Genomic DNA, 24,316 nt, shown 5'->3' on the forward strand with positions numbered 1-24,316 from the left:
TGAGTCTCCCAACATTATGGAAGAAATACAGATGTGACCAAGCAAGTGCTTGGTCAGGTGAGCAGTGTCCATCTTAACAACGGTTTCCATGGAACACAGCTACAATTTAAACCATGATTGGGAGTGCAGGGAGAAGACTGTACAAGTTGTGCTAATATTTTGAAATAGTTTTCCATGAGCCAAGCATTCTTGTATTCTGTTGCTAAACAGTGTTTTGGGTTAAAGGATACTTAAAAGGAAAAGGGGAACATAATATGTTTATGGAGTCTGTATAGAGAGTATAAAATTAGAAGTAATTGGTATCCAACAGAGTAACTTCAAAAAGTTGCCTTAACTCTGCTTTGCTGCTAGGTGATGATGAGAGCTTTCACACAGTTTGTGCTGAATGCTGGGATCAGACTTAAGTAATAACAAACAACTTTCTGGGGTTTTTTAGATGAAATCAACTGGCCTGAAAAGGATGAAGCACCACCTCCAGATGCCCAGGATCTGATTACCCTGCTGCTCAGGCAGAATCCTTTGGAAAGATTGGGAACAGGTTAGGAGGCACTAATTTTACATTGTTAATGTTCTAGAAATGGCTTCTGTATTCAGCGCTGGGAGCTTTTGTTCATCTGTTTGTTTTACTTGGGAAACCTCTGTCACGATAAGCCGTATGACAACATGCCATTCTAACCAATGGTATTTTATAGATTCAGACTGGTAATATGAGCTTAACAGGATGATGACTGTCCATTTTTATTTTTTTTTGACTTCACAGACTTTACATGTGCTCATTTGCATTTACTCTTCTCTTAAGTTGATAAGTATAACAAATTTTTCAAAGCAGCCGTTGGATGGGGTTTCTTCATTAATACGGTTAAATAACTAAACACAGAAATAGAGAAGGGGAATCAATACACAGCTTCATTTTTCAGAAGTATCTTAGCCTGGCAAATCGGTTCCTCCAGGTTTTAGGGTAGGTGATGAGTACTCAAACTAGTTATTCAGAAATATTGTCATTCTCATTCATAAAGCACTAATACCTTGTATGAAGAAGAATTAAAACACAAATGTGAATGTTAGGAAGGTATTAGGACTAGTGAGCCTGCATAGGCTAATGAAAGAACTGTATGTTTATGTAATAGAGTTTATATTTTTACTTGATGGAACAGGACTTATTTGGGAGTTTCTGTGCGAGGCAGTAATGAAGAATATTGCACATGATTTTCAAGTGATGTTGTATGGGAACCCTAGTCACTGACTGCCATCCTACTGGGCAAAGCACTAGGTAAACACAGCAGAAAAAAGCCTCTTACATAAAAGAACCCATAGAAAGGTATGAACACTGTATGCCATGAATATAAGTGCATTGGGGATACTAAGGAAACCAAGTGACAGGTTAAGTCAGCATGAGAGTACTTGGAAAATTGCTTGCAAAAACGAGTCCAGTGGTCAGACTGTGCTACCTGTTTTTAGACCTCATTTAAAAAGAAGCTTTAGGAATCAGTTCATAACTGGCCTTACCACAGCTGCATGGGGGAAATGTGAGTATAACCCAGACTCTGAGTATTATTGACTTGGTCCCAAATGACATATCTTCCTTTGGCTTCCTTTGGGATGTGGTGATGTGACTGAGATTAATGAACTGCATGTCCCTCCCTGAATGTCTGAGACCTATGTGAACAACCCTTAGGCTTCTCTGTAACTCATGGTCTGGAGTAAGTTCAGAGTGAGGAAAGTGTCGTGCCTCAGTGGATTCTCCACTTGCTGCTTTCCTCTCCTGCAGAGGGCACCACTGCCAAAGACAAAATGAAAATTCACAACTAGTTTTATTCCCTTGTCTTAAGTATATTGTTTCCAGGCATTGGTTCATTGCCAGGATGCTTTTTCCATGTAAACACAGTGTTAATTCAAGACTGCCACCCTGTGAGAGGCTGGGCCAGAACTGGATTGCAAATTCTGCCTCTGTTGCTACAGCGGATTGAGAAAGTGAATTGACTAGAATGAGTCTGGTTTAACTACTGAAATGATCAGTCCCACCGCATGGAGCACCTCTGGTGCTCATTTAGGGACTGATGTCTTTGAAGTGTTTGGTCTTTGTAAGAGCTGGCAGTCTGAAGAAAGAAATCAAGCAGCCATTTCTTTGAAGCATGGGGTTTAGAAACTTCAGCAAAGTTGTGGGTTCTTTGTGTTAGAAGCAGCTCACAGAAATGGAGGCTGCAGTGATTGGTCCCACAAGGGCACTGAAAAATGGCACAGTTTATCCCAGGTTCCATCATGCATCTCTGTTTATTACATATTAGCAAGCTGCATAACACTTTGTGAAAATTGTAATTGTTTATTTGCTCAGGAGACCTGAGTGGCATAGGCAAGTTGAAGGAAGAAAGATAGGTACTAGTTTTGAAGAAGGAAAATGACATTAAAAATACTTCTTTGGGTTTGGAATGTCTGATACCAATCAAGAATAATAAAATTCTGATGTAATATCCCATTATTGTGCTCAGAGAAATACTCACTCCTTAGCTAGTGACTTATGAGGAGATGTGATTTTGGTCTCCTTTGGGAAGATTTGGCTTCGGTGAATTTTTCCCTAGTGCAATCAGAAGAGAATCCAACCTAGAAATCCTAACACTGACTTAGAAACCAATCCTGGAGGTTTTACATTTTTTCTATGGCTCCCTCCTTACTTGATATTCAGAAATACATGAGCTGTATCAATGTGCTGGGTTGACCCTGGCTGCCCACCAGGTACCCACTAAGCTACTCTGTCCCTGTCCTCCTCAGCTTGATGGGAGGAGAAAATACATGAAGGCTCATTGGTTGAGATAAGGAAAGGGAGTTACTGTCATGAGCAAAGCTGACTCAACTCAGGAAAGTTAATTTATTGCCAATTAACAATGGAGTAAGATAATGAACAATAGGAACAAATCTAAAAACACCTTCCCTTCACCCCTCACTTCTACCCAGGCACACCTTCACTCCTCTGAGTGCTTTACTTCTCCCTCTGAGGAGTGCAAGAGATGGGAAATGGGGGTTGCTCTCTCTGCTGCTCCTTCCTTGTCATGCTTTTCCTGTGCTCCAGTGTGGGTCCCTTCTGTGGGGTGCAGTCCTTCAGGAAAAGACTGCTTCAGCATGGATTCCCCATGGGGTCACAAATCCTGCCAGAAAACTTGCTCCAGTGTGAGCTCCACAGGGCCACAGGTACTGACCAGGAGCCTGCTCCAGCAAGGGCTTTTGCATGGGATCACAGTCTCCTTTGGGCATCCACCTGCTCTGGTGTGGGGTCCTCTGTGGGCTTCAGGGGCACAGCTGCCTCACCGTGGTCTTCACCACGGGCTGCAGAGGAATCTGTGCTCCAGCACCTGAAGCATCTCCTGCCCTTCCTTGTGCACTGTCCTTGATGTCTGCAGGGTTGTTCATCTCGCCTGTTCTCACTCCTCTCTTCTGGCTGCTGTTGTGTAGCAGCCTTTTCCTTCTTAAATACATTATCCCAGATAATGCTGATTGGGTGGTGGTGGGTCAGTCTTGGAGCTTGCCGGCATTGGCTCTGTTGGATGTAGAGGAACATTCTGGCAGCTTCTCACAGAAGCCACCTCTGCAGCCTCCCGACTACCAAAACCATAAACCAAATACACGTAAACCAAATACATTCAAGCTGGCAGCAGGTTTTGCTGCTGCAGGTTATTTGTTCAGTTTTTAGAATTAGATGTATGCTTATTAATGACATCATTTCCCATCTTCCCAGGACAAAATTTCCAGTATTCCATTGTGTTCTTACAATTGTTTTTTAACTTAAAACTAGTGTAATTGTTTAACACACATTACAACAAGCAGGCAGTAATCAATGAGAAGATAAATGATAAGATACTTCCTATAGAATTGTGTATTACTGCCATAAAACACTAAAAGGGTCTCTAGGTCAGCATTAATATTTATGTTGAGCGACTATTAAGAATAATTCTGCATTATTTTATAACTTGTGCTTACTAACCTAGTGCACATATTTATATTTTTATAACTACTACTATGTTTGATGATTCTGACTAATGTGTAGTTGACAGAAATATCCAGAAAAAATGAAAATGTTAGAAGGGGGAAAATGATAAAACAGTGCCACCACTGTTAAAGAGACAGCCACAACAAAACAGGGACAGGGAGGATCTCAGACAGGTTTAGGGTATTCAAATGGAGATGGGTAGTAGATGTTCATGCATACAGCGATGACAATGCCTTTCCATGATTATTTGCGTTATTGGCCAGGGGTTTAGTTCAGTTAATGTCAAGAGGATTTGATATGGGTTGCTCAGTGTTTTTCTCTGGTTCCCCCAGGTGGTGCATATGAAGTAAAGCAGCATCAGTTCTTCAGGAGCCTTGACTGGAATAGTTTGCTGAGGCAGAAGGCTGAATTTATTCCACAGTTGGAGTCTGAAGATGACACAAGTTACTTTGACAGTAGGTGTTTCATGGTATTAAAAAAAAAGTGATGAATGCCATGTTTACATAATCACTATCTTTATAGACTCTTGATTACTGCTTTTAAAAGCCCCTTTATCAGAATCACTGGCAACTTGCAGTTTCACTGGTGGATTGACATTTCAGCAGAAATAATCTTAAGAATAAAATTAGACTCTGATGTAATATTTAAGCTTGGTATCTATTCTTCCTGATAAATTCAGATATTTTATTTCCCTTGTCTGTAGCTCGTTCTGAGAAATACCACCATATGGAAACAGAAGAAGAAGATGATACCAATGATGAAGATTTTAATTTGGAGATAAGACAGTTTTCCTCATGTTCACACAGATTTTCAAAAGTACGTAAAAATTCTGTAATCTTAGTATGTATTGTGTACATAAACATTTTTCAGCTTTCACAGAGTTTGGAAATTATAAATATACAAGAGGTGAATAGGGCATTGTTTTTTGAGAAACAGTGAAGTTAACTGAAATTGGGCAAGAATACAATGAGTAACAGTAAATCAAAACATGGGAAGATTCTGTAAGAAAGTTAATTCTTGAATCTTTAAGATACTAATGGAAAATTATATAAATATGATAGTATTTTCTGTAGAAAATTCATGATGGCTTAACAGAAAATTTAGGGGAAGTGTTCTGTTAAATGATAATACATGTTCTTTACATTGGTTTTCCTGTGCATAGTTTTCATGTTGCTCCAGTTGTGTTCTGGGTATCTTGCAGATGCTAGCATAACAAAGATTACAGTGTTACCCTATAGTAGCTATTAATTTAATGACATTAGACTGAAGGAGAAAAGCAAGGGGGTGGTTGGCATGTGTTTTGGTCAAGGAGAATTGTGGATTTGAGGGAGTGATTTGAGTGCTCTGAATTGAAGATAAAACTGCAGTAGAGATGAGAGCTACTTGTTGCTGGTCAGAGCACACTAGTAGTAGCAGAGGGAACATGCTCAGGAAATATAGTGAAGAATAGATTGACGGGAAATAATGGAAGTGGAATACCTAATGAGTGAACTTTTAATCTTAACATAGCATCCAGCAGTGATTTTCAAAAGCCTTCTATTTCAAAAGTTTCTTTAATGTATTTTAGGAGATGTTTAAAGGTATTTGGAGTGTCTGTATTTGTATCTTATTTGTCTTGGGTTATGCTTTAATAAATTGGTGGATTTTATGCTGACTGTGTTCTGTCTGTGATAGCATGGAAGAGCAGAGATGGGAATTGTGGTTATGTTCATTCTGTGTAAACTCCATAAATTGACTTGGTAGTATGTTTCAAATTCAGACACTGGAAAATGATTTTGTCTCTTTGGAGACATCTCTCTTAGATCAGAGGCAATGGACACAGACTGAGAGACTGGAAGTTCTGTCTGATGACAAAGAAACATTTCTTTACTCGGTGGAGTCTCCATCCTTGGAGATCTTCAAAAGCTTCTTAACGTGTTCCTTAGCAACCAGGTGTAGGTGACCCTGCTTGTGCAGAGGGGTTGGACAACACGACTTACAGAGGTCCCTTCCAACCTTGTTCTGTGGTTCTGGGAACTTCTGTCCTTCTGAAGGTTCTGTTACACAGTAATTGTTTGATTGGTTAATATTATGTCATTACACCTCTACATGTATCTCTCAGACTGTGTGCTGTTTGTCAGCTAAGCAAATAACAGACTTCCAGTGATCAGAGTTCATTTTAATATAGCATGTATTTATTCTTAAATTCAAGTACATTTGAATTGTTTTTTCTGCTTTCCCCACTTGACTGGTAGATACTAAGACAGTTTCTTGGGCATTAGGGCTTTTTGATCCTGCTTGGCTTTACGGTTGTGAATTAATGTGCATTAATCCTGTGACTGAGAATGGCCAAGGCTGTGGATTTTGTTTGTACTGTTTTGGTTCACACTGTGAAATGAGGAGCAAACTGATTAATTCATGAGAACAGGCTGTATTTGTGTATTCATATGTGAGGAGCCAAGAAAGCAAAATAGGAAGGCATTTTAAGAACATAAACTCCTGGAAATTTGAAAAGGTTCAAGGAGCTTGAACTCTGCACTCTGAAATACTGTATAAGCATTTAGAATCATGGAATCATAGATCCTGCATATCTTTTTTTGTATCAAATTTATGTCAGCAATTAATTGATTTTGGGGGTTTTTTTGTCTATAATAGGTTTTTAGTAGTATAGATCGAGTCACTCAAACACAAGGTGAAGATAAGGAAGATGCAGGAGACAAAACAAAAAATGTAACATTGCCTTCTGTGGAATCTTTAAGCTGGAGTTCAGAATATTCTGAAATGTAAGTAGGAGGAGGTGCTGGAATGGGTCTACATCCTGCTTGCCAGGTAGCAGGCCTCCTCATCTCAGTAACTGCATGAGAGTTTGCTTGTTTTTAATGCAGACAGCAAATATCTACATCCATCTCGTCTGAGACTGAGAGTAGCCGGCAGCAACGCAGTTCAGGTCTGCTTCCAAAGTTGTCTATATCAGCTGAGAGAGTACAGGAGGATTCCACCAGCTCAGTGGGACCCCGGGAGGACCAGGAAAAGTCTGCATTTGTGAACGATGAAATAGCGCAAGATGAACCCGAAGTAACCACTCCAGCAAGTACAATCAGCAGCTCCACGCTATCAGGTAACTGACAGTGGGTCTCTTTACTGATTACATGAGAAACAGTAACAGACTTTCTTTGTTTGGCAGTAGCATTCATCAGAACTGTTTTTAAAAAAAGTTTTAAAAAACAGGGATCTGGTTTGGGCTAAGGCTTGAGCTTATAAAATCTCATGAAAATATGGGAAAGTTTCAGCATTTTTGGAAACTACATCATTTGGTGTCCCTCCTCTGACTCTGGAGGGTTGCTAGGCAAGTGAACAAAACAGTGGCTTGACCACAGAGCCTTTACAGGATTCTTTTGTGAAGAAAAGGACTCTTTAGCACTTAAAGCACTATATTTGTATCTTTCCTCACTGAAGTTTGTGATCTTTGGTCATCATGGAGTCTGCCATATTGCTGTTTTCTAACATGTGGTGCTATACCACTGTGCATTTTTAATTAAGATATCTCAGTGATGTACACCTTTCAGAACTTGGCAGAGTTTTCTGTGACTTGTGGAAGTCACTTTTGTCATTACAAATCTGGGAGGGAGTGTTGCAAACCATTCCTTACTTAATTATTTTATTTGCTTTATGCATCCCTCAGCCTGCTCAAGTATTTGCTTGCATTTCAGTAGGCTACAGGACCTTAGTGTCTTATCTACACATCAGCCTCTCTTCAGCTTATTTCTCTTTTGTACCTTACTGATTTTTTTTTCTATTCCCATATTCCTAATTTCTCATGTAGTCCACATTCTCCTTCCCCTTCCTTCTTTCTGTTTTTGGAGAAGAAAATTTCCTCAGGCTCATCCATCTCCTTCCCTCATCTAAAACCTTGACCTTGATTGGACAGTATCCCAAGTCTTGCTTACTATCCCTCTACACCATGTTATGGTGTTGACATTAGCACAGAGTTGCAGTGGTGACTCAGACCATGTGATCCTCTTTTTTCACTTATCAGTTACACTTGAGAGTAATTTCATTTTGTTGTGGTCCTTTTGCTAATGGATATTCAGTGACCTTAAAGGAATACTAGGAACTGTTGCTATGTCTTTAAACAGCTGACATATGTGTGGTGCATGTTGATAAGGTCATACACACTTTCTGTGACAAGTTTGAGTTTTTGATGAAAACCTGTGCAAGTTGTTCACACGGCACAAGGCCTTTATTTTCATTGTTTGAAATGTTGTGATCCTTCTTTTGTTCACTCTTGTGGAAGTTGGTTACCTACGGTAGACTAAGACCAAGGTAGTTGTAATATTGAGTTCAGTGGTGCTTGGTATGTTTCTCCTTGTGATAGAAAACCACCCATATAATAAAAGCAAAAGTTAATAATTAAAAAAAATTACACTTAATATTTTAATTATTTTAGAAAATTTGTTAGGGTGATAGCAACTTATGTAGAATTGTAGCCTTTCCTTTACTTTAGAAGGAGTTTATATGAAAAATAAATGTATGATTAAGCTCTGTGAGTGCTGCATCTTGAGATAGAAGACTTGCTTAAGCTTTTTTGTCTTATTTTACTTTAATCAGTGACTACATAAACCTGTTGCTTCAATACATTCTGTTAAACTGTATGCTTCTGTAAGTCTGGAAGAATTACTTAGATTTCTGTGATGTAGTTCTATGAATTTGTTAACAGAAAAATTTGTATCCCATAATTGTACCATTCCCCCTTCCTGCCCCCCAGTTTTTCCTTAAATGTGTTTATCCCTACTTCATACAGTTGGCAGTTTCTCAGAACACTTAGATCAAATAAATGGAAGAAGTGAGACTGTGGACAGTGCGGATAACTCTTCAAAGCCAGCTGGTGAAGCTGCATCTCATATTGCTCGTCAGCGATTGGGAAGCACAGAGAAAAAGAAGATCTCTGGAAAAGTCACGAAGTCCCTTTCTGCAAGTGCTTTGTCCCTCATGATCCCAGGAGGTAGAGATAAATACTTTTGGTCAAAATATTATGACATACACAATATTATGGTGGTTTATGACACAAACACAAGATTTTGGAGAGTCCAGAATGGATTCTGTGTCACACATTTTTGTTTCTCTTATTCACTTGCACGACTAGATGGTGCAGTCTTGTCAGCAAGTTACAGTGGTCGCATTACAGCTAAGGGGCCTTCTCTGACAGGCAGAGATGTAGCTTAGTGGTGACTACTTTGTTTGACTGTGTGCATGGACAGCAGGATGCGACTTCAGTCCTTGGTCCATCCAACAGCAGGGTTGTAGCTTAAGTTTTAACTAGCTCTCTGTGTATAACTCCAGTAATGGATGTTTGTTACAGCAGCGCATTCAGGATCACTAGTTCTCTCTCGTCCCGCATAAGAAAAGCTGATAAGCAGGAGAGCAGTATCACAAGAACAGAAATAGCATGTAGGCTTCTACATGTACTGTGTTGACTTAGATGAAGTGCTCAAAATTTGGAGCCAGAAATAATGCTATAAGTAAGTGGAAGTATAACAGTAGTATTGAGTGTTTTCACATGAAGCAAAGGTGCTTTACTTTTTCATGGTTCAGAATTAAAGTCCAAACTTCCCAAATGGGTACAATTGTATTCACATTTGCACAAAGATGAGCACATAGTGCATTTATAACAATAAAATAAAATTAAATTGTAATTGCTACTGTTGTTGCAAGAAACTCTTGTGGTCTTACATGATGTAGCAGAATGTAGAAATGGAGGCTTGGTATAAGAGTTGAATTACTGTCCTAGGTAACCAAGTGCATACTGTGGTTTAATTGCAGTAGTCTTTATCTGTATCTATATGTAGCTGAAATGAAGAAAACAGCTAGCAATTTGTTAAGCACTGCTGGGATGATTTGGGATATGGTTTTGAGTGTACTCACAGTAACATCTGCTACCAAATTCTGCTTTTCTTTTCATTAACATTTGTTAGGAAAAGGCTGAGAATTGTTCTTACAAACTTAGCAATGAGTCTGTTTCCTGTCCAAAAGGAAAAAGCAGTCTACATGTAACAAGTAAACCTTGCATTAAAAAATACAGTTTACACTACAGGGAAAAAAATTCAGTTCTAATATCTGGTTGTTGATTAAACTTCTCATTCGCTAATATGCACACCAGGGGAAGAGGAGGAGTTGTTTATACAAAGAAAATGACATATTTTGACACAAAAGTGTCATGAGACTAAGCAAACTTTGTATGTGATCAGAATGTACTCTAATAGGCAGATTTTTTCTTACAGATATGTTTGGTGTTTCTCCTTTGGGAAGTCCTATGTCTCCTCATTCCTTATCATCTGATCTTTCATCGTCCCGAGATTCATCTCCCAGCCGTGATTCATCAATTGCTTCTGCAAGTCCTCATCAACCGATTGTAATTCACAGTTCAGGGAAAAAGTATGGCTTCACCATCCGAGCCATCAGGGTTTACGTGGGTGACAGCGATATCTACACTGTGCACCATATTGTTTGGGTAAGATAATAGTTTGGTTTTTTGACAATACACAACCACAGAAAACTGTAATGGTTTATTCACTTTTTTTTGGTACCTGTGACATCTGTTTGTTGACAATTACTGTGTAAATCATTATATGCCAAGCAATTTTCCACCCCTTCTTATCATGCCTGAAAACTGCCCTGCTGTACAGAGCTTCCTTAACACCAGTAGCAACAAACAGTGTTTCAGTGAGCTTTGAAACCATTCCAGCCCCATCTAAATATAAAGTTTGAGTAAGTAGTTGATGGTGGATGTATTTTTCTTCTTTTCTTCTTTTATATAACTTAGCAAGTTTCTTCATTGCCAACTAGTTTTATAGAAAAGAGTTCATTAAACAAAGCCTACTCTTGAAGGTATGAAGGTTAAAGGGAGTTTATTTTCTGTATATTCTCTTCGTCTTGGTTTTTCAGAATGTGGAAGAAGGAGGTGCAGCTTACCAGGCAGGTTTAAAAGCTGGAGACCTGATTACTCATATCAATGGAGAGCCAGTGCACGGTCTTGTTCATACGGAAGTTATTGAATTGTTGTTAAAGGTAACTCTTGGACAACTGGGATACAAAGTGATTGCTGTTTTCACCAATGATTGAGGAGTTATGTTTGTTTCCTTGAGATTAGTTACTAGATTTTATGGTTGTTGGAAGTACAAACTCTAATCTCCTATTACCACAGATCTGGAGAAAGGTCAATTATTTTCATATATCCTGCTATGATATATGAAAATATATCTCTGAATATATGAAATTTATGAAAATATTTCTCTGCCACAGCCTGGCACTGATTCTGCAATAGCTGAAGTAAATTTGAGGCAGTGACACAAAGAGATGTCTGTCTCTCATAAAACTTAACATTTTCAAGGACTTGCTTGAATGCCTATATGTTCATCAGGTAATTCAGGCTTCTGATAATTATGATACTTATCATTTTGCATTTTAAAGAAAAATCAGTGAGAAAAAGTAAAAATAAAGAATATGAAATATTTCCTTGCCTCCTACATGGGAGCTTGCCTTCTATAATATATATATATATATATATATATATATATATATGAGACAATATATATAGATGTCTGACATATATATGAGACATATATGTATGTATCTGACAGAGCTTCTTTGATTAATGAAATTCTCATCCTGCAGCTGGACATTTATGAATAATCTGTCACATTTCTCTCTTGTGGAGAGGTCTGTCCTATTGGAAAATTATATTTTTTCCCTTGAAAACAAACAAACCCCTTCAACTTTTCTTAATTGAGTAGTGTCTTAGCTTTTCTCTGTAGCTTATAGATACAGCTCATGCTGTAGCTTTTCGGCATAGGCTAATGTAGGTCAGAAATACTTTAGACAGCTGTATATTTACTTCCTATACTATTAACAATTTATGGTGTAACATGCATGTCAAAGGGAGTAGCCAGTTGTAAAAGAAGTCAAAAAAAGCACTGGAAGGCAGTGAAGGAATAGGGAAATATAAAGAGCTGAGGAAAGACGCAAAATATACTTTTCCTGAAGTCGTTATTTTCTTTCTCGGCAACTAGCAGGAACTTCCAGGTTTTGCAAGAAGTGTAGGAGAAAATTCTGTAAATTCAGGCAGTTAGGTAGGTATGCAGTTGTTTTCTGTGTGAGATACAGAAAAAGACACAACAATCCTACTCACTACTTTCAAGAGTTAAACTCAAAACAAGAGATCGTTTATCCAAATGGGCTGTATCATAAATTAATTTAGGTTATTGAAATTTCTTTGAAAAGAAGTTCACTGTAGTGGTTTGCAGTGCTGAGCAGGAGGTATCGATTATTGAAACATAAAATCAGCAGAAAATACCTATCTTATTTATTGAGTAATCCATTTGAGCAATCAGTGCTAAAAAGCTTAGCTTAATTATATTTGTTATCTCTTTTGAACAAGATAAAAGGATGGTTTGGGATTGACAATGAAGATTTTATTTTTCTCCTCTATTTCATCATTGTAACTGTTGGTATCCTGAGACGTGAACGCCCAGTGAATGGACCACTGCACAGTTAACGGCTGTTCTTTGTGGGGTTGTTTCTGTAGAAGCTTTCACCTTGAAAATTACAGTCTTGGTCAATCCTTGATCTCCTTCTGTCCAGCTAAAATTATGGGAATTTCTCCTTGTTCTGAAGCTGGAATGGAGGAGATTAGGAAATATGGCAAAATTTGAGAACTTTCCAATCATCATTTATTTGATGTGCCTGGCAATGTCTGCATAGGGTTCCCTGCACTAATAGCTCTTACTCTGATGCTGGAGTTCTTTTTGCATTCACGTTTGTGGCGTAGATTCAATTCAAGGCCAAGTTGTCTTGTGTTAGACATATTCCTCACACTTAAAGCATCTTCCTTTATTTTGGCAGAGTGGTAACAAAGTCTCAGTAATGACAACTCCTTTCGAAAACACTTCCATCAAGACAGGACCTGCCAGGCGAAACAGCTACAGGAGCCGAATGGTCAGACGCAGTAAGAAGACCAAGAAGAAGGAGAGTTTAGAGAGGTGAGTAATCCTTTGCTTTCATTGTGAATGCAGGTACATAACAGTACATTTAAAATATGAAGTTAATGCAGTTTTCTGTCTTGTCTTCAACATAGGTTTATCTTCTTCTCTGAGATTCTGTGGCCTTCTAATCTTGTTTTGCCTAAACTAGATCTGCTAAAATAACCTCTAAAAATTTTGCATGGTACATATATAGATATGGAAGAGAAAGTGAATAACTGAGATTACATCTTAATTTGGTTTATCTTTTTGTACTTGTTTAATTAAACTTCCTAGTGCTAAGTTTTTGAACATTTTTAGTTGGATGATAAGTTTAGGTGTACTTTGTAAATAAATACTTTATAGATATTCCTTCAGTTTTGGTGGGTTCCTAAATTATGAAAATGAAAATTTATACTCATAAGGAGCTAATTGTTCTTCTGAAAAACTGTGAGTAAATTTTAGTGTGAATAGATTTAGTTACAGTATCTATCCCACCTGTTAGCAAATCAGAATGTTTTCTGGACTTCATGCTCTGCAGTGTGGTTTGCTTTCATATAAAGATAGATTCAATATTTTCATAATAGGAGAGGGAACCAAGAGCTTGCAAGAGTTTTTCTTGTGGTAATAGTATCTTCTGTGCATCTTAACTTACAATCTTAACTGTGCTTTTTTCGCACAAGGAGAAGATCTCTCTTTAAAAAGCTGGCAAAGCAGCCCTCGCCTCTTCTTCATACCAGCAGAAGTTTTTCCTGCCTGAACCGATCCCTTTCTTCTGGGGAGAGTTTGCCTGGGTCTCCAACCCACAGCTTGTCTCCTAGATCTCCTACCCCAAGCTACCGTTCCACTCCTGATTTTCCATCAGGTGAGTGTGGAGGAGTGGAGGGCAGAGGAAAAGGACTTTAAGGGTATTGTACTTTCTGTGAACAGATCAGATACACTCTGCTGAAAGTGGTCAGCTCTGGCAAGCATGATCATTGAACAGCTGGTTTCTGTCTAGAATAGGGAAAGAAAAACATTCCTGATGCAAAATCAAAGGTGTTTTTATGATACAGAAGCACATAAAAGGAATTGTCTGTTCCAAGTTTGTCCCAGCATTTAAATCTCAGTCCAGTGGCTGTAAATTGAATAACAAACAATCCCAATTTGCAGCAAATGGGGGAATCTTGCCTAGGAGAGGCTAACTGATAAAAGGGTGAAACTGAGGGAAGTTGCTACATAATGGAACTAGCATGGGAACTCATGAAGGCAGATTATTGCTGAAAAGATTGTCTGAGTGCTGAAATATGCATTTTTCTGGCTCTTAGGAGCCTGCCCCTTTTTCCTGTTTTACTTCTATCACAATTGAAGCGTGTACTAGAAGTTGACTGCTGTCATACAATCCCTTGGCAAAGGTAAATAATCTGGAAAGCTTTGATCATTGCTTTGAAGTGGCAGAAAGCATTAGCTGTTCTATTTAAGTAGAAGGAAGAGATAACTGAAAGGGGATGATGGAAGAGGGGAAAAGGGAGAAATAGCAACATAATTGGAATGATGCGGGGTTTGGAGCCCAGCCACTTAAAACCCTGCAGATTTTAGAACACTGTGGCAGGAGATGGAATAGGACTTTTTTTCTGTTTCTCATTGAACATTTAGACAGAAGATTGAAATTAGAAGATTGAAAAGGTCTTCCTGTTCTTATGTTTGCTTGTTTGGGGATTTTGTTCTTTTGTAGGTACTAATTCTTCCCAGAGTAGCTCCCCTAGTTCAAGTGCTCCCAATTCTCCAGCTGGTTCAGGACACATAAGACCCAGCACCCTTCATGGCTTGGGTCCAAAGCTTGGAGGGCAAAGATACAGATCAGGAAGACGCAAATCAGCTGGCAGCATTCCCCTCTCTCCTCTTGCACGAACACCTTCTCCGACACCCCAGCCAACATCTCCTCAGCGATCTCCATCACCATTGCTGGGACATTCTATTGGAAATACAAAATTAGCTCAATCTTTTCCTAGCAAAATGCACTCACCTCCAACTATTGTAAGGCATATTGTCAGGCCAAAGAGTGCAGAGCCACCAAGATCTCCACTGTTAAAGAGAGTCCAGTCTGAAGAGAAACTTGCACCCTCTTACGGCAGTGATAAGAAACACTTATGTTCACGAAAACACAGTCTAGAAGTGACCCAGGAAGAAGTGAATAAAGAATTATCTCAAAGGGAAGTAACTCTTCAGAGCTTGGAGGAGAATGTATGTGATGTGCCATCACTCACACGAGTCAGGCCTGCAGAGCAGGGCTGCTTGAAACGACCCATCTCCCGAAAACTAGGTAGACAAGAATCCATTGATGAGCTAGACAGAGAGAAGCTGAAGGTCAAGGTAGTAATGAAAAAACAAGATTTTGCTGAAAAAGCAAATGCTGCTATACATGAACCCAGCCATGAACCAGAAAGTGCCAATACCTTAAGACTGGAAGAAAAAGACAAAAAAACATTCCAAAAGGTATTAGAAAGATCAAATCAGTTTGAAACAAAAATTGTTGCTTTGGAGACCCAGTCAGCTGGTGGCATACTCAAAGACACCCTTCAAAAGAATGCAAACTTGAGATCAAATGATGGTGTTGCTTTAGATGCACAGATGTTGTGTCATGGCCCTCCCCCTAATGAACTCAGTCATATTTCTTATGACTTCAAAAGAATTTCTCCTCCATGTGCACTGCAGGATGTGTTACCTCAGTCCTCTGACAGGATGCTAAGTGGAAAGGGAGAAAACACAGATAAAATTGTACCAACAAAAGAATTTGCCAAATTTGAAAGATTAGATGGTAAACTTGCAAATATTGATTATCTCAGAAAAAAAATGAGCATTGAAGAAAAAGATGACAGTGTCTGTCCAGTGCTAAAACCCAAGTTGACATCTAATGTTCACGAATGCCTTCAACTTACTACAGGCAGACCCATGAACATACAGCAGGACTCCACCATATTTGCAGATAGTAGAGCATTTATTGGCAGTGCACATGCTGCCCAGATTAACTCAGTTTCTTTTGTTCCTCTCAAGACCTTGAGTGGCCGAGCAGATGTGAGTGTGGAAAAATCAGCCCTTATTTCCACTGATGCTCCTGTCAGAAAAAGTCCATCAGAATATAAACTTGATGGGAGGTCTGTTTCCTGTCTGAAGCCAATAGAAGGCACGCTAGACATTGCATTGCTTTCTGGGCCCCAGGCTTCAAAGACTGAACTGCCTTTGTGTGTGCTGCCAGAAGGACAGAGCACCAGCAGTGATGGGGAATCTTCTAAACCCCTAGTGCCACAAGGGAGTGGTGGGAAGGCAGAAATGGTCTCTCAGAAAGAGCAGTTGTTAAGCTACTCAAAATCTGGCAAAGTCAACATAGCAGAGCCTCAGGTTCTGCACACAGGCAAGGGTTCTCCAAATCCACCAGTCATCCCTGTGGCTGCAGAAGCAGTGACAGAGAAAAAGGTTTCTAGTCCGGCTACTAAAGGCAGTATTTCTGTTATTGAAGCTGTTCAAAAGAAAGATACCTCCCCTTCAAAACAGAAGGACAGTTCAATGGAGGCAAAGTCTTGTGTTACTCAAAGTGAGAGTGTTAAAACTACTCAAACATACTCCAAACTTTCTGCTGTCCAAAGCACTCCTGAAAAAGCCGTAGTAAAAGAGAAACAAATACAAAAGGACTTGCCTACCAAACAGCCAGTAACCCGGAGAGGTTGTGAGCCTATCCCTGCAAAGGTGGAAGTGATCAGGGAATCATCTGTGAAGGTATCTACCTCAGATGTCCTCATAACAAGCTACTCCAAAAGCAATGAAAAAAGTTGTGCTGAATTTGCCATTCCACCTCAGATGCAAGGAAGAATACAGTCAGCTGCCCCCAAAGCACAACCTAAGGATGGCAGAGAATCACTGAAACAGCTAGGAAAAGATGACAGCAGTGTTGTTAAAAGTTTTGTGGAAAGGGACATAATCAAGCAGAAAGTTGAATGTAAGAAGATTACCTCAGAGTCAAAGAGTGAAGCTCTTGCATCCAAATGGCCTGTGCAACCCTCAAGAGATTGCGATAATAAAACTGAGAAGTCTGCACCAGTTTCCTCTGTGCAGAAGGACAGTGCCAAAGATTTAGGAAAGAAAGATCATAAACCACTCGCTGATACCAGGCTTCAAACTGCTGAGAGAGAACAGTCCAGCCAAGTTCCTCGGCAGCAACTTAACACTTCAGGCTCACCTGCTGTGAAAGACACAATAAGCAGACACTGCACTGTAGAAGTTCACGTAGGTGTTCAAGAACACGTGAAACCTGCTACCACCTGTGTGGAAAGCAGCACTAATAAACACAGGCTAGCCTCTGATACAAGTTCCTCTAAGTCTAAGTCCTTGGATAAACAGACATTGTCACAAAAACCATGCATTCCAACCATAAAAGAAAAAGAAACTGTTACTCAGTTGCCTGCCAGCTCCCGGAAGGAGGGGAAACATGCCAGTAAAAATGTGCTAGATCACCTTCCTTCTGTTCCAGGCCCTTCAAAAAGAATGACCAGTGAAAATGTGGAGACTGAAAGGCCTGTGAGTTTGGGTCATGGTTCAGTCACCACCCTCCAAATGAGCAGCACCGCCCCTGACACCAAACCCACGTCCTCTGCTGTGGGCCCATTACCAGCAGGCCTAGAGAGTTCTAAGCAAAGGCAAGAACCAGCAGGCTTGGGGGAATCTGCTGATCAAAAGCAACTTCACTTCAGTGAAAAACAAACCACATCTCCAAAATTTTCCACTGTGAAAGACTGTCTTTTGTGGAACAAAGAGGCAGATAGAAATCCCAGTAATGAAATGATCTCTGCAGACAAAAGACCTGAAGGAAAAATATGCACTGACGCACTTTACGTTCAGCTTGACAGTGGGAAATTAGAGCCCACCCTTTGTCTTTCAAACTGTGATGCCAGAGGGAAAGGAGCAGAAAAAGTGACCACAAGTAGCAAAAGCTCTCAAGATATAAAAGGGAAGGGACAAGTTAATCAGAAACAGCTAGAAGATGCAAACAAGCAGACTGCAATAAAACATTTGTCTGCTGCCAGCGGGCAGAGTTCTTATCGTGTGTCTACAATACCAGGAAAGCCGCTGACTTGTTCATCCAATTTCTCTGAGTGTAGGCAAGAAGTATCTGTTTTGTCTTCAGCCAAGAGTGATGCAATTTCAGCAAAGGTTAAAGCAGGCTCACCTGAGCTTCCTGCAACTTGCAAGGAACTAAATAAGAAAAGCACCTCTTCCACAGGGAGCAGTAAGGCAGAAATGGCTAAAAGTGTTTCATTGATGGCCTTGCACAGTGCCACTGTTGTAGCAGAAGCCCACCGCCCTACTTCAAACCTTGTGGGGAAACCTGGAAGTCAAGAAAAGCCTCTTTTTGTTAACACTGTGGATGTAAAGGGAAAAGACACCATTCTGGCTCAGCAGTCTGCTTCAAGAAAACAGAATGTAGGTAAAGATTTATCCAGGTCAGCAGCCACACCTGACCGCCCTAGTGCACTTTCAGACGACAAAGACTCAGCTCGGCAGCGTCGAGGAAAAGAAGCTTCGCGGAACAATGCTCACAAAAAATCCTGTTAACTGTAAGACCCGGCAAGTGTGAATTCAACACTAGCTGAAACAATTTCAGTATGTCGTACTGCCTTTAAACCAGCACTGTGTCGTGTGTTTGTGCTGCAAAGTTTTCATGTCACTGAAGAAACAATACAAGGGGATATGTAAAGAGAGGACTTTTTTCAAAATGCCTTTCCAATTGAAACCGGTAAAACTGTTACCATATAGTATTTGTACAAAAATACCTTTACAGCCAAGAGCTGTTGAAGAAAATATTTCCTCTGTAAATACTTAGCGATGTGTTTGGGGGTTGAATGTAGCATATATACTTCGCTGCTGGTTGCGTTGTTTCCTCTTTCCCTTTTTAAGATAGTTGCTTAGCCACTTATTTGCCATGCTGAAATATGAAACCAAATTATTAAAACTCAGACCTGGCATGGACATGCTCAAGTATTAGTCTGACTGGAGAAAAAGAAAACCACGCCACATTTTTACTTACTAAAAATCCTAGATAGAAGTTAAAAAAAATACTAGTACAGAATAAATATGGTGACCTATTGTGAGTTTTTACATGTATTTTTAATAATTTGATTTTGATAGTACTGTACCTGGCTGACTGCTTCACCAGATGTAACACAAGACATAACTGCATCTCCCTACTGCACAAAACCTGATTAGAGTAGGTGTCCTTAAAGCTATGGGAAGACCACTTAATTATCAGGGCATCCCAGCAAGACTTGTGTTCTGTGGTGAAATGGTGGTTCTTGTCTATTAGGAGTGTGTTCTGTGACCTTCACCTCAGACAAGGCTCTAACTCTCTGAAGCACATGCCACGTGCTCAGTTTTTGCTGCAATCCTCTCAAGTTCCTTGAGCTTTTTTAAATTCAGGCCCTTACAGTGTGAGGCACAAGTATAAGCACATGACTGGTAGTACTAGTATGTTCATCCCTGTTTTTAATACATTTAGAAAATATATATCATGGCATATAGGTCTGCATAGTTAGTGTCATAATGCTATAGCTCTTTTCTATTTTATGACAAGGTAAAAAGGAAAAAAAGCAGTTTCAGTAGTTTCAGTATCATATCTTCAAAAAAATTTAGAATATCTGATGCATTTTAATACATAGCTGGGGCCTTATGTTGTAGACTTAACTTGCTGTTTTTAGCAAGTAACTCTGGGTTTCACATTCATTTCTAAATGCATTAAGTAGCTCCATACATTTCATAACATAATCTTTTTATTTGTATGCAAAAAAGTTAAATACTGTAATTTCAAAAGAAGCATTTTGTAACAAGAACCCATTGGAGCTATTTGGTGCTAGAATGTTACTGTCTTTTTACTTTTGCTAAGCCTTATTTAAATTTTGTATACTGTGGAACATGTAGACTTTGTTAGTGTGGAGGTATTTGGTTTGTTTTGAGAGATGAAAGGTAAAGTTTGAAACATGTACAGAAGCACTACAAAATGCCCTTGCAGTAGCATGGGTTCTAATAATTGGGGATCAATAGAATGGTTGTTTTGCTCATTTCTGTTTTCTGTAACCACAGTAGAGTTAGGCCCCTACTTTTACACCAATGCTTACAGTTTGTCTTTCTGTCTCAAAAGCTAGAAAATTGTTCATAAAAGCACAGTGTAATCTTGACTTGGAGACTCGTGTGACAATAGACAGTGTGCAGAATTCATTTCCCTCTGCTGAAAACTTCATTGTACTGACGAATTGAGTTGGCTTACAACAAAACTGTCAGGAAAAGCCAATATCACAAACAACTTCTTATCTTTCATGTGGCACTAGAACATTCATACTGCCTTTGATGCATTCACAGAGGAGCTGGTGAGCAATGGATAATAATTTTTGAGAAGTTTAAAGAGAAAATGGTCTCAACATTTACAGTTCATCTGTGCTTTGGCAGTTACTGCAAATGAATGCTAATGCACTTCAAAATAACATTTCTGTCTGGAAGGTATTTCCTAGTTTACAGTCTCTGCATTTTTTAACAATCCTCTTGTTTCCTTTAAAGCACATCTAGCTTTTGTTTACAGTATACCTTTATGTATATTTTGTATAGTTCATTATCACTTCTGACAAATAAGTTCTTTGCATTTTGGAAGTGTAACAGTGCATAAGCTTGTGTTTATGTAGTACCTGTTTGTTGATGTTTACTTTACCAGTGAGCTGTTAAGAGATCCTCCTGCCTGTGTTCTTCTTGGTCAGTCTTAGTGTGATTGTAGATCTGATGTGTTCTTTTGTAGACTTCCTGCAGTAGAGTTCTCAGCTTACCAAAAAAAAAAAAAGAAAAGGAAAAAAAAAAAAAAAAAAAAAAAAAAAAAAAAAAGAAAAAATTGTTAGGGTCTGTGCAATAAAGTGTTTGCAGTCTTATTTTCTCTAAGAAACTCTTTATGGATGTCATAATTGTTATATATTGAACACAATTATTTATACTTATGCAGTTGCATAACATTGAAATAAAAATTCAGCATGAAACACTGTTGTGTTAGCATTTTTCCTTGAACTTCTCTCACTGCTGTAACTTAAGGCACATCTCTGCTCTACTCAGAGGCGGGCAGTTTTTTTTTCTTTGGGGCCAACTCAGTGCACCCCTTAAGGTACGTGCTGGCAGAGGGTATTGCACGAGGAAATGCAGTTTGGTCTGGGAACAGAGGAGGTCTGCATTGCTGAGTGTCTGGTCTCAGGCTGGAACCACTGCTTGGCTGTTGGATTGGTAGGTATGGTGTGATGATATCTTTAGTAGGTAACAAGGGCAGTAGGTTGTAATGTGACATATAAATCCTTCCTCCAGAACATACATTGTCATTACTATAGGAGCAGTATCAATTAAAATACACATCTCTTTACTGTTTTGCTGCTGGTAACTCTGCATAGCTGCCCAGCATGTGGGAATTTGTGTTCACATTTTATTATTACATTGTTTTCTCTGTGTTTTTTCTCTGTACAAAACTAAGTGCAGCAGTGTTACAGCATCACTTTTGCAGCTTCACTCCCTGTTTGAAACAAATAGGTGAGGGGAAGCTGCAGATCACTCCCACTTTTCCAATTTGCTCCAGGCTGCTGGCAGATAGTCTTGCAAAACTGATGCACTGATGGGTGATGAGTTGAGGAAGGAAGAGCAGGATCCAGCAGCTGAGGGAAAGGAAATTACAAGAGTTGAGGATTGACTGAGTTTCATGCCTCCCTGGCTGTACACAGCAGCCATCACCTCTGCCTGGGGAGGCACAGAACCCTGCATGCTCTGTGAGCCTCCATAGTGTTCAGGGCCAGAGGAAAGGGGTGGTATATGGAGTTTGCATTAATTAAGTCAGGAGAGGCAGGTTATCAGTATTGTATGTGGCACAACCTGTCATCCTCACTTCGACTGTGATAAGAAAAGACAGCACCTTATTGGAGATGAGAACGCTTTTATGGTCTGCCAGGGAAACGTGAGCTCCCTTCCTCAGCACTGAACTCCCAGTTTGCTAAGCCCCCTTAGGCTTACTGTAGTCTTACACAGTCTGTAAGGCTTAGCAGGGATGTCTAGCTTGGATTTGGATCAAAACTCAGGTTGTAGCTAAGAAAGAATAGATCACAGGACAGGAAGATACTGGAGCATGTATGGATGCATGTCCCATTTCATACCTTGGGTTAGCAACAGTTTTTCTTTCCACTGACTGTATAGTGTAGTAGTTGATGAGAACTGACCAGCTCGATGTCCCAGATAGCTGCCAAGGATGCATTTGAATGAACTGAGGGTAGAAATCACAGAATGGTTTGGGCTGGAAGGGATGTTAAAGATCATCTAGTTCCAACTGCCCTGCCATGGGCAGGAAGTGATGCTAAAACTATGGTTCAAGCTGCAAAAAGTTGGGAGCATCAGGAAGAGTGGAGAAGACTGCAGAGTAAGCAGACAGTAACAATGCAGTTGTGTTCTGGTACATGGCAAGCCCTACCAAATGCAGGTATGAATTAGGTACAGGAGGAAGAGGATGTCCAAGGGATTCAGTGGAGAAGAATGTCATCTTCTGCTGGGAGAGAAGAATTTCCATCAGTTTTGTCAGATGAGGGAGGTATGGTGTAGAGTGTTTGGGAAGGGATCTTGACTGCTCTTTTTCCAGCTACAGACAAGACTAGTGAATGAGAGAAAGTTCTTAAAAGATGTACCATTGACATCAGGGTGTGTTTTTTTAAGTCAACATATGTAGAAATTGGCCCATTCAAAACAGAGTAAAATCCTCCTTCAAAAATTCACTTGCATTTTACTGAGAGCACCTTGTTTAAGCACAGTTAGGGAAGGAAGAACTTGGCTCTGAGTTTTGGTTTGTCCTATTGAAATAAAGGTAAGAGCTTACCAGTCTCTGAAATGTGACTTCCTAATGAATACATGCTCAAGTTCCTTCTCTATGTAAATACTGATAAATTCCATGTTGCAGTGTCGAGTTGTACCATGACTTCAGAGACATCTGTAGCCCAGGAGCCAGCAAGGTGGTAAGTGAAGTCTTGTTAAGCACTGTTCACCTCGAGCAATTCCCTTGTTCTCTCTGTGCTGGCTCCATAGCTGTGTTTGAAAAAATAAGAGATAAAAAAGGCCTGACTTAAAACCAAAGAGTGCATCACATCAGAGCTTGATTTGGTAAGCAGTTCTTTAAAGAAAAAAAAAAATCTGTTGTCTCTTTCCATTTATATCCTTACTAAGTAATCCCAGAAGACTAAATCTTTGGACTTAAAAGTCTTAATATATAATCTAGACATTTTAGTGTATTATATCCATAGATAATTTTTCCTTCAGAATAATCAATCCCTGTATTTAGGACTTGTGCATCCTGAAACACATAGCATGTGCTGTTCAGCATTGTTGTTTGCACAATGTCTTATGAATGGCTTTTTTGCAGGCAAATAGAGGAGAGATGACACTGTAGAGACAAAAAATACAACATACAGTAATACAAAATTACATACAGTAATCTAAAACAAGTTGGGCAGAGAGAAGGGGGCGGATTTCAGGGAAGTCTTAATACTCTGTGTGCAAACAGATACTGCACGGGAACACATTTCGCCTTCTCAGCCGTCTTTGAGTTTTCACCAAGTGAAGTCTACACATGAATTTACACTGCATTAGGAGGCATTTCAGAAACTGGTGGTGGTTAAATCCTGTGGTGGTCTCTCCAAACAAAAAGGCCTTTCAGAATACCTTTCAGCCCAACATGCAGTTTCCCTCTCCAGTCACTAATATTTGTGAATCTCACACAGTTGCTACCTGATACTTGTGGGAATTTTTTTTATGCTTATGGAGTGTTACACTCCCTTTTTAACATCACTATTTGTCTAACACTTCCCTGAATCCACGACTCTGAGAGGGAAACAATGGAAGAAGCAGGTCTTTCTTGGATGGTACACACACTGGCAATCATGCTGGATTATTAGATAGCGGAGGTTGCCCAATTAAGCAGTTGGATTTGCAGAGGGAGGGGAAAATGCACCTTGAACCCTGGGTTCAGTTCAAAAATATCCCTGCCTTGCTCCCAAGGACAAGTTAGGGTGTGCTCCCCTTGGGCAGCATGATGTGCTCAGGAACAGTTCTCTCCCTTGAACAGCCCTTGTGAACAGAAGGGCTTGCCTGGGGTTGGCAGCTCATGTGGCTTTGGTGTTGGGCAGCTGGAGTGCAGTGCCTGCTGATGGGGTCAGGAGGGGGCTTCAGTGCAGGGAGGGTCAGTGACCACAAGAACAGGGAATATGAACCAGCAATACAGAGAGCTGTGAGGAGAGGCAACGCTTTGGTACCCCAAATTTGGGTG

The 24,316-nt window shown here is 39.8% G+C and overlaps 2 protein-coding genes across 11 annotated transcripts in view; one reads left to right on the top strand and one right to left on the bottom strand.

Moving 5' to 3' along the window:
- Positions 1-21,014, top strand: part of MAST4 (microtubule associated serine/threonine kinase family member 4) — a 293,188-nt gene extending 272,174 nt beyond the window's left edge. For all 10 annotated transcript variants that reach the window (XM_027732346.2, XM_039384378.1, XM_039384380.1 and 7 more), the window contains 11 exons: positions 437-538; positions 4,312-4,434; positions 4,683-4,795; positions 6,614-6,741; positions 6,844-7,076; positions 8,760-8,960; positions 10,237-10,466; positions 10,901-11,023; positions 12,857-12,993; positions 13,656-13,837; positions 14,687-21,014. In XM_027732346.2, coding sequence (XP_027588147.2) covers positions 437-538; positions 4,312-4,434; positions 4,683-4,795; positions 6,614-6,741; positions 6,844-7,076; positions 8,760-8,960; positions 10,237-10,466; positions 10,901-11,023; positions 12,857-12,993; positions 13,656-13,837; positions 14,687-18,558 — 5,444 coding nt within the window. In that variant the 3' untranslated portion in view covers positions 18,559-21,014. The remainder of the gene's footprint in view (positions 1-436; positions 539-4,311; positions 4,435-4,682; positions 4,796-6,613; positions 6,742-6,843; positions 7,077-8,759; positions 8,961-10,236; positions 10,467-10,900; positions 11,024-12,856; positions 12,994-13,655; positions 13,838-14,686) is intronic.
- Positions 21,015-23,024: 2,010 nt separating this feature from the next.
- Positions 23,025-24,316, bottom strand: part of CD180 (CD180 molecule) — a 31,195-nt gene continuing 29,903 nt past the window's right edge. Inside the window, 1 exon segment of the mRNA XM_027732326.2 lies at positions 23,025-23,079. Within this exon segment, the coding sequence (XP_027588127.2) occupies positions 23,025-23,079 (55 nt within the window).

This window comes from Pipra filicauda, unplaced genomic scaffold, assembly GCF_003945595.2.
Source record: "Pipra filicauda isolate LSUMZ 115617 unplaced genomic scaffold, ASM394559v2 scaffold34_size3990699_pilon, whole genome shotgun sequence".
NCBI classification, from domain to species: Eukaryota; Metazoa; Chordata; class Aves; order Passeriformes; family Pipridae; genus Pipra; species Pipra filicauda.